The 10235-nt window shown below is 57.8% G+C and overlaps 1 protein-coding gene across 1 annotated transcript in view; it reads left to right on the top strand.

The window, feature by feature from the left end:
- The first annotated feature begins 3980 nt into the window (after nucleotides 1-3980).
- The window catches only part of LOC111152627 (adaptor related protein complex 3 beta 2 subunit), a 28560-nt gene continuing 22305 nt past the window's right edge, over nucleotides 3981-10235 (top strand). Inside the window, 1 exon segment of the mRNA XM_022511162.1 lies at nucleotides 3981-4093. Coding sequence (XP_022366870.1) covers nucleotides 3981-4093 — 113 coding nt within the window.

Genomic DNA, 10235 nt, shown 5'->3' with positions numbered 1-10235 from the left:
CAGGGGGAGGGGCGGCGGCTGGAACCCTCCCTCCTCAGTGGTCAGGTGGTGGTAGCTGTTTTGTTTTGTTTTGTTTTCTCTCTAGATGAGCTTCACGTCCCAGGTAACTGGAGCAGAAGTCCTCAACTTGTCTTTTCTCCCCAGGTGGGATGTCTACTGCTTCAAAGGCCCAGGGTACAGCTGTGACCATGACTTGGCCTAATAATAAAGCGGGAGGGAGGGGAGCAAGACCCAGGCGCCCGCCCTACATGGTGTGTTGCCAGAAAGCATGACCAAAGGCCAAAGGGCTGTGCACATGACTGTGGTCTCCTGAAGTCCAAGGACGTGGAGAGACCGGAGTCTAGGGTGACCATCCAGGTTTTCCTGGGTTCGGGATGTGCAACTTTAAATTTTTTTTATTTTTATTTTTTTAAAGATTGTATTTATTTATTTGACAGAGAGACAGCGAGAGAGGGAACACAAGCAGGAGAGTGGGAGAGGGAGAAGCAGGCCTCCTGCCGAGCAGGGAGCCCAGTGCAGGGCTCAATCCCAGGACCCTGGGATCATGACCTGAGCCGAAGGCAGACGCTTAACCACTGAGCCACCCAGGCGCCCCGAAACTTTCAATTTTAAAACCTGGAAAGTTCCAGGCAAGCGGGGATGAGTTGCTCACCTGAGCGTCCCACAGCTTCCAGTCTGGGAAAATGAGACTCCCCCAGGAATAAGTAGAGGAGACTGGAGACGAGGGCCAAGAAGGAAACGAGAGCGTCAGGGACGGGAGAAACCTGGACACACAGTGGTTGGCACTCTGCAGCTCGGGCCTGGGCCACCCCACTCCTCATTTTCATGTGGGTTCTTCCCATCCCAGTTGAATCTGTTGGAGTCAAGCCCCTCCATTCCAACAAAGATACCCAGAACCCTGGGACCTTCTCCCAGGTCCTCTGCCAGCCTGGGTTAGTCAGGCTCAACGGGCCCTGTTTTCACCTTCTCTCCTGGGCACTGTCTCAGACCCCATCTCTGGCACAGCCCAGGCAGGGGGCCATCTTTCCAAGTCCCCAGAGCACTCTGTTCCCAGGAGATAGGACAAACCGGAACTCAATGGCCTTCTTACCTCCTTACAGAGGAAAGAGAGGTAAAGGTGACCAGAGGCAATGGAGAACCTCAGCCTCAGTTTCCTCAACTTGCAAACAGGGGTACTGTACCTCTCTTGTAAAACGGTATTAAGCATCACATGACCAGCTGCTCAATAGACATTTGCGGTGGAGGCTGTTGGACGGGACTTAGTCCACTCAGTCCCCAGAGGAGATGTCTGTCTCAGGTCCACATGTCACTCAGGTTTCTGTTTCTTCAGGCCTTCTGCTCAACTTGGGTCCACGCGAGTCCGCCTGTTGCCTCCAGGGAATGGCAAGATGGGAGACGTTGAGGAAGGGAGAGCTAGGGATGGGGGAGGGGAGTGGAAAGGCTGCAATTTAGGATGGGAAGAAAAGGTTGGATGACGAGGCAGTCGCCATTGTTGGGAATTGAGGGGTTCGTAGTGGTGGCTCCAGGCAGGATTTACCTGTGATGTCCAGGCTTCTGGAGTTCAGCACACGGAGGCACAGGTGGGCTAGTGAGGCCTGGCCCTGGGCCAGGTCTCCTTGAGCCCCGGGCGGCCCAGCGGACCTGACGCCCAGGGGAAGGAACCGTCTCCCCCTGCACCCCAGCCTGTGCAAATGCCCAGTGGTCGGGCCCTGTTTCCTCTCAGGCCCTGACAGGGGCAGTGAGCACCATTAAGTTCTTCCTGTCTGAGGCCTTCCTGGGGCAGCACTTCGAGGCGGTGGAGTTGGAAGGCAAGGAGCCCGAGCCGGGAGACCTCTTCCTGTTCAGGCTGTTGTCCCCCACGGGACGCTGGTGCGGGGCCCACGTAGGAGTGTACTGTGGCCGCGGGGAGATCATCCATTTCGAAGGTGAGCATCTCCGGCTGAGACGCCGGCCCCAGTCTGCGAAGAGAGGCTGCCTGTCACAGCCCTGCGCCACCCGTGGGTGGGGCCCATGGGAATGAAAACTGCAGGTCCCAGGCTGGAGGCGCGGGTCTCTGGAGAAGGGTACTTGGGCCCGCAGGGTATGGGGCTCAGGACCCCCAAGTCCTGGGATATTTGGGAGCAGGATCACGGGGCTAGGGTCCCGGGACCCACCCCGGCTCTGATCTACAGCCATTGGGCCATCCCTGTAGGGAGGAATGTCGCCGGCCAAGGGCCTCACGCGTTTCTGGGCTCCTGGGAAGGCATTGTATCCAAACAGGGGCAGCGCCCGTAGACGTGGCGGCGTTGACCTCGCGGCCCTGGAGCGCGGTGTGCGCGAGGCCATGGACGCCGACCCGCCCCCCTACCACCCCACGCGCAGCAACTGCGTGCACTTAGCGCTGCGTCTGCTGGGCCCCGGGCCCACCCTGGACCCCCTGCGAATAGACGGCAGTCCCGTTAGCTCGGTGAGTGCGGCTCCGTTACCTGGGCACGACCCCACCCCGCCTCCCACCCCGCCTCCGCCTCCACAGCCAGTTAACAAACACGGCTAAACCGCAAACTCAAGATCCACTTTACTCTGCCGGACCCAAAGCACCCAGAAACAAAGCAGGCCTGCCAACTCAAAGTTCCACTTCTCTAAAACTCTTTTGGGCCCACTCCAGGAAGGTCCCAGCTCACAGATCTTGAGCACATCTATTTCCTCCAGCCTACCAGCTTCCAAACCCAGACGCTGCGCTGGTCCTTGTTAACCCCCTTTTGCATTCCCCCAGCGGAACCTACCTACGGAGCCCATCTTTCTGGCCATTTACACCCAGGCCCACAAATTCTGGTTCTGATACCACACCGGGTATCAGAAGTCTAGATCAAGACTCAGCCCTATGAACTCCGGCTCTCCAAGTCAAACCCTCCTTTCCTCCTCCTCCTCCTCCTCCAAACCCAGCCAAGAGACCTCAGCCATCCAATCTGATGGCCCGAACTCGGGCCCAACTGGATCTCACCCCTTTCCCAAAACCTGGTCACTACTTTCTCTCTAGATCCAGGCCATCTTTCCTTGGGGGTACTTTGGGTCTTGGCAGCTGAGCTGGAGGCCTCACATGATCCAGGAGCCCTGGCTGTCACACCAGACCTTAACCCAGCTTCTTCCCTCTCTCCCTTCCTTCCTAGATGTCGGTGGACCTGAACTTGAGTGTGGAATAGGTGTGACCTTAGGCCCTCCTGACTGTGCATTGGGGCTTCAGAAATGGTCATTAAACTATTTTGCAAAGATGAGTTCAGGGTTCACTGTCCCTTCTATTCAGTCTCCATTTCTCTGCCTGCAGCCGGCTGTAGGCTCCTCCCACGGACAAAACCTCCTTAAATTCTGTCACGTCCAGGAAGTCCCCTGGCTTCCTGGTGAGAAACCAAGACACCATCCTAGGGGCCCAGATTTTCTAGGAAATATGTAGCTGGGAGAAGGAGCGTCCTTGGTCTCCGAAGCGGGTCTCTGGGTGCTGTGCCTCCTTCCCGCTCTAGGACCCCCAGCACTGGGACACAGCCTCCTCTTCAGTCCCCGGCTTTCCTTCCACTGCCCGGGGGAGCATCTGTGGCTGTGTCTGGAATGAGCGGAGCCGGGTGGTCGGGACCTTCCACCGAGACCCTGTGGTCGGGAGGGTGAGGGAAGGCGCTCTGCCTCTCCGGGAAGGCTGTCCCTCCTCAGGACGCGGAGGTGCCTCGAATCCCTCTAAAGGACAGGAGTCTCCTTTCTCGGGAAGGGGAGGGGGCGGGGATTTCCGAGAGTGGGGACGGGCCCAGACCCTGCGGCACAGCCCCGCCCCCTCCGTGGACACGCCCTCCGCTCCGCACGCGCCGGTGCCTTTAAGAGCCTCACGGCGCGGCGCTGATTGATAAATCCGCGCGCTGCCTCCGCTCGCGCAGATTGCGGCCTCTGCGGAGCCCGGCCTGCGCTCGCTTCCTCGCCCCCAGCCTGCGCCCCGGCGAAGCGCTTTGCCCGGCCGCCCCATGTCGGCCGCCCCCGCCTACGGCGAAGACAAGGGCGGCTCCGCCGGCCCCGGGGAGCCCGAGTACGGCCACGACCCGGCGAGCGGCGGCATCTTCTCCTCCGACTACAAGCGGTGAGGGAGCCCGCGGCGCGCCGGCACCATGGACAGCGCCCCGGCCGCGCCGACCGGAAGCCCGCCCTGTCCCCTCCCGCGGCGGCCGGGCCCGGGAGCCCCTCTTCCCCGCGCCGGCGCCCCGCGCCAAGGCCCAGCCGGGCCCCCGGGAAGGGCTGCAGGCCGGCGGGGGAGGGGCCGGCCCTCCTGCCCGGGCGTGCCTGCGGTCTGTGGGTTTGCACTACAGGTTCCCCGGCGATTTCGCGCGGGGCGAGCCGGCTCCAGCAGGTCGCGGGGGAGGGGTCAGCGTCCCTGAGCTTGAGCCTGAGGCCTGTCTGGGAAGGCCCGCGCTGGGGCCCTCGGAACCTCGCAGGCCTGGCCCCTCCTGCAAATCCATTTCCCTCATTCTGGCCCCACGCTCGCGCCCCCATCTCCTCCCATCTGGCGGGTGCTCACACACTCCTGCTTCCCACCTTGACCCTAGAGTTCAGCCCCACCTGGACTTCCCACCCTTCTACCACCAACCCCCCTCCACCTTAGGCTCACTCGTTGGTTCTTTCGTTTGTTTGTAAATCCTGAAATAAGCATTTGTAAGGGGCTGCTGTGTCCATTCTCCTCCTAGTCCCTGTGAATACAGGCGTGAACCTGAGACAGCCCTCGGTCCTCGTCCTCTGGCGGCTCTAGAGGAGAGCACAGGGGAAGAATCCGTATTGTAGGAGCGTTGGAGGGATGCTAGGAGCTGGTCCCTATCCCTGGAGGACAGAGGGCGGGGAGAGAGAAGGATGTTCCAGGCAGAGGAAGGATCCTGTAGGGAGGTGGGGAGCCAGGTCACACGTTTTGTAGGTGCTAATACAGTATGGCCCGAATCATGTGCAAGCCCCTGGAGTGACCAGAAATGAGGGTGGGAGGATACCAAGTGCTCACCAAGAGCAGGTGATCTCAGATTGGCGTTTTAGAAGGATTCTCAGCTGGATTGTGGAGAAGACATTGGGGATATGCTGGTTTGAGCAGGAGACAAGGGAGGGGGACAGGAGGGTGGTCTAGACTGTAGGAGGGGCAGAGGATTTGAGGACCTCTGAGGCAGTAGAAGTCACAGACCTGATGCTTAACTGGGGGGAGAAGATAAGGATAATACTCAGGTTACTATTTCTTGTAACTGGATAGATGGTAGCACTGTACAGTGTTATTGGAAATAAAGACGTTACAAGCAAGTTGGTGAAAATAATATTGAGCCCAGCTTTTGACAGACAGATTGTAAGCTCTGAGGGATATATTCAAGCCTATTAGGTAGCTGGGATTGCAGGAGAGGTTATTAACATATATGCATTAATCAAAGCCACAGAAGGAAGTTAAGATAACTCAGGGAGAGTTGATGAAATGCGTGCAGAAAGTGCAGAGACGAACTGGGAAGATGCAGACGTTAGGGACGACCAGATTGCAGGGGAAAGTGTTTGAAGGTGATTGAGGAAAAGTAAACCAAAGACAGGAGGAAAACTGAATGTGCTTTCAAGACGGAGGAGGCCACCAGCAAGGTCAACACAAACAAGGGAAAGAAATCATGACTGTTGGTTTGACAAAGAGCAGGTCAACCCCGCTCTGCTCCCCATCTCCTGTCCTGGGGTACGAGTCTGGCTAAGTCCGAAGAGGGGGAGCTAGATAATTTTTCCCCAACATTCTATATGAACAATGTTAAACAGAAAAATTGGGTGCGTGATACAAGGAGTACCAGAATATCCTCCAGCTCCATCCAACCACTGTTGACATTCTGCCATATTTGGTTTGTATAACCCTCTGGCCTTCAGTAGTTTTGGCTGAACCACGTAAGTTCCAGATGTCACGGCCCCTCAGCCCTAAATTCTTATCAGTGTCTAAAACCAGTGAAAGTGAATAGAGGGGCAAATAAGAGGTGAATACAATACACATACAATGCACAGCAAATGGGAAATTTGCTTTCTGGAAGTTTGTGAAGGGGAGAGAAAAAAAGTTGCCTGAGGAGATCAGTAGTTCAAGAAGGTTTGTTTATTTTATTTGTGCTGTTATTTTTTTTAATTTATTATCAGGATAGGAGAGCAAGTCTAACTGCTATTGGGAGGAGCTGGTAGTGTGGGAGAGGCTGAAGGGAACCAAAGGCTCGGGGACCCCTGGGTGGTGGGAGGAGAGGCGCACAGAGCTGGTGGGGAGGACGGAGCTGGCTTTGAGGAGGATTGCTGCCCAAGGGAAGGAGGGCAGAAGGAGAAGCGGAGCAGGTGTTGGGGATTTTGTCTGAGGCCTTTCATTTTCTGTGAGAAGCAGGTGCCGAAGCTCTGAGAGCAAGAGAGCAAGGCTGTGGGCGGGGATTTGAGGCACATCGAGGGGGTCTGAAATGCAGCAAATAAAGCCAGCTACTCCTGGCAGGGTAGGGGCAGCACGGACAGGATGGCCAGGGGTGTGAGTGAGAGAGCGGCTGGAGCCAGGGGGCAGAAGCCCCTGGGCTGGGGAGGAAGGAAGTAGAGATCAGAGAAGGCCAATAGGAAGGAAGGAATCGAGGACCTGGCTCTGGGATCAGGTCAGAGTGGGCAGGAGGTGCTCAGGATTTCTGAGGAAGAGCAGTTCTGGGGAGGCCGAGGTCCAGATGTGGCTGGAGAGTGGAGGTGAGGAGGGCATCCCTCCCCTCTGTCTGGATCAGCTCTCCCCTGCCCCACTTGCCCCCTGGCCAGAGATTGGGGTGTCTTAGTCCCCACTCCCTACCTTCCTCCCCCTCTTGAGTCCTGTCTCTGAGCAGTGAAAAGGAAACCAGAGCCTCCTTCCCTGCCCGTGTCTGGTTTCTGAGTTTCGGGGGCGGGCCGTCTAGGACTCGACAGGCGTCCCTGGCTCCTGGGTCAGCTCAGTCTCATCTCAGAACAGGACCTGGCGGTGCCCAATGCAGCGGTTCCTGCAGCTCCCGGGGGCCGCGGGGAGGCCAGGGGGCAGAGGGGCCTGTGGGGCTGACCAGGAGGCCGCCAGCCCCGTGCTGGGCCCTGAAGGCGGGCCCCCACCCTGGTACCAGGCCTTGCAGCCCGAGGAGCTGCGGTGGCTGCAGGCCCCCGAGGAAGACATAGCCCCGGAAGCGCCCCTGGAGGGACCCTGCGCAGAGCCTGGCCAGAGCCAGAGCCAGAGCCAGCTGCTGAGGTACAGAGGACTCCTGGGGACCCTCTCCCAACGCTGGGAAGGAAGCGGTGGGCAGCCGCTGCTGTCAGCTCAGGCTCTTCCCCGTCCCAGCTCCTCAGGAGGAGGACCCCGCTGGGATTTAGGGTCCTGAGGGCAGGGGGAGGTGGCCGGGGCACAGTGTGGGGACTGAGGGCATGAAGGGGCTGAACTTAACTCCGGCAGCTCTCGGGGAGGGGGATAATGTTGTGATCCCACCTTGACCTGCCCCCCACCCCCGCCCCGTCCTGGCTCAGGTGGACTCCAGGGGAGGTTCTGAGACAGGCTAAGGCCCACCTGGTAGATTGGGGTTCGGGTGGTGAGAGGGAGGAGGGTGTGTATCAAGGGGGGGTGAGCACGGCTGGCCTCAGTGCCAGGTTCTGCCCCCTGCCTGGCCCCTGGAGAGTTCCTCAGGCCAGGCCAGGCCAGGGGACAGGTCAGAGTGAAGGCGGTGTAAGGGGATCTGACCATGGGAGGCTGGAGTTTCCAGGCTTCAGAGCCTCGCTGTGTATCCCTCGCTTCCTCTCCCTCTTGGGCACACGAGCTGGTGTTATGAAGATGTGGGGCCCGAAGTGGGCCCATCCTAGGAGGGAGCTGCTGTCTGTTAGTGGGCATTTGGGGGTCCTGCTTTGTGCACTGTCTACCCCCAGTCCCTCTGCTCCCTCAGTTCCCCTGGGCCTGGCCCGGAGCCTCCAGGGCCTGGGGTGCAGGCTCTAGGCTGGGAGCGTGGGGCGGTATGGGCACTGCAGCAGTGCCCTGGGGCATTTGACAGAGGCCTGTGGCATTTCTGGGAGTGGCGAGGACACCCGGGCGTGAGGCAGTCTGCTTTAGAGAACACCCAGAGCTAAAGAGGACCCGGCAAACTCCGGCTGCTCCCGAGGAGGTCGCCCCAGGCTGACCCCTCAGAAGGAGGCCGGAGGATCCATGAGTCTGTGTGTATTTGATCCTAGAAGCCTCAATTCTTCCTCCAGAATCCCAACCAGGAGTCCGCTGGACACTGGGGAATGAGACCGGAGTGACAGCTCTGTCCAAGGGCTTCTGTGTACATGGTGTGTGGCGGAGGAGGCATGGGGGGCTGCATTGTGTGGGTTGTGTGTGTCCAGATGAGGGTGTGGGGGAGAATGGAGAGGTCTTGTGGGGTGCGTCTGTGTTTGTGGGTGTCTAGGGATGTGTAGGGGAAGTGTGTGTTGGTGGATATGTGGACTTACACGTGGAGAGTGTTTTTGTGGGAAGAGTCTGAACGGGAGGTGTGTGGGTCTGTGACCGTGGGTTTCTCTGGGGGCTGTGGGTGTGTGTCTGCAGAAGGCTTTTGTGGGCGTGTGTGGGTTTGCGTATGAATTGCGTGTGTCTGGGGTACAGGTGTGTCTGGGGGTGTGTGGATATATCTATGAGATGTAGGTATAGGAGTGTGGGGATACCTTTGGGATGTGTGTCTGGGGGTGCAGGTGTGTGGGGGTGCAGGTGTGTCTGTGGGGGGTGTGGGCATGTCTATGGAGGGAGGTGTGGGGGACATATGGGAGTGTCTGTGGTACGTGTGTGGATGGCACTGGTGGGGGGTGTGTTGGGTGTGTAGGTATTGGTGAGGTGTGAGTTGACCGTGAGGTGTATGTGTGGAAGGACCGGGCAGTTCAGTGGTGGGCGTTTGTCCCCTGGGGACGCTGGGGCCCGGCTCTCCTTCCCTCCCACGAGCCGCAGCTGCAGTGCTGTCCAGGCCCGGCTGCATGGTCTGTCCCTCTTTCTCTGAGCTCTGCCCCTTGGGAACTGACCTTCAGGTCTGTGTTTGGGGGAGTGAGAGGACCGTCTGATTTGGGGGGCGTCCCCAATGTGAGGGAATTTTAGATCAACATGGCTGGGGCCGCACATCTTTTGCCTTCATGTGAAGCTAGCAAGTCCTCTGTGTTCTGGAAGGCTTCATCTTTCTACTTCGCTTTCCTTCAGAAAATCTGTTCAGGAAAGACACTTCCTAAAAGCCTTGGAACATCCATCTCTTAGCCCCACTTCCATCCTTTCTGCACGTGTGGAGGCGCGCAGGCGTTCCTGCAGGATGCAGCCGGAGCACGCGGCGGCCGTCCCGTCTTCTCTTCCTCTGAGCCTCCGTCACTACTCATCTCCCTGCAGCAGCATCGCACGTGCCTGCCTGCGACCGTCGTCCTGCTCCTCCCTGCTCTCACTGCTCCCCCTGACTTCTGATTTTCTGTTGTTTCTAAATGTTTCACTGCTTTTTAATTTCTACCGTTGATGATTCCTTTCTAGCCTGGGTTGCAGGCTATGGGTTATCAGAGTATCGTCTGGGAGATGAGAGAACTGTGCAGGACCCCACACACAGCTGCTCACCACATTTTGGAACTGTTTTGGTGACACATGAGCACATCAGTTGTCCCACAGCTGTATCAGCTGTGTACAGACACATTTTTTCCCATGAGTATATTCGTAGTTCTCTGTTCACGTCTTTGACCACCAGCCCCTAGCCCCATGCTCCACTGAGCATGGTTGGGCAGGTTGTTGACTGCACAAGGGTACCTGGCCAAGGAATACCAGACTGTACTCTACTCATGGAATGGGGAGCTACAGCTCAGGGCTGTGTCTACTTGGGAGGGCAAGCGGAGGGTGGCTATGCTTGCGGCAGCCGTGACAGTGAATGCTGGATGTAGACCTTAAATTGATATCAGTACTTCATTTTGAATATTAAATTTTAATTTGCCACATCCCCAATATTTTCCTTTCTGTTGCTATTGTAGACTGGATTGTGTCCCCTTCAAATTCCTGTGTTGAAATCCTAACCCCCAGTACCTCAGAATATGACTGTATTTGGAGAAGGGGTCTTTAAAGAGGTGATTATGTTCAAATGAGGTCTTTAGGCCTCTAATCCAGTCTGACTGGTGTCCTTATAAGGAGAGGAAATTTGGACACAGGGACACACAGGGGTGGGAGACCCTGTGCAGATATAGGAAGACAGCCATCCACCAGCCAAGGGGAGAGGACTCAGAAGAACCACGCCCGC

The sequence above is a fragment of the Enhydra lutris genome, unplaced genomic scaffold (genome assembly GCF_002288905.1).
Source record: "Enhydra lutris kenyoni isolate GAN:26980312 unplaced genomic scaffold, ASM228890v2 scaffoldscaffold29, whole genome shotgun sequence".
In the NCBI taxonomy this organism is placed as follows: domain Eukaryota; kingdom Metazoa; phylum Chordata; class Mammalia; order Carnivora; family Mustelidae; genus Enhydra; species Enhydra lutris.
This window is presented reverse-complemented; position numbering and strand designations above follow the sequence as displayed.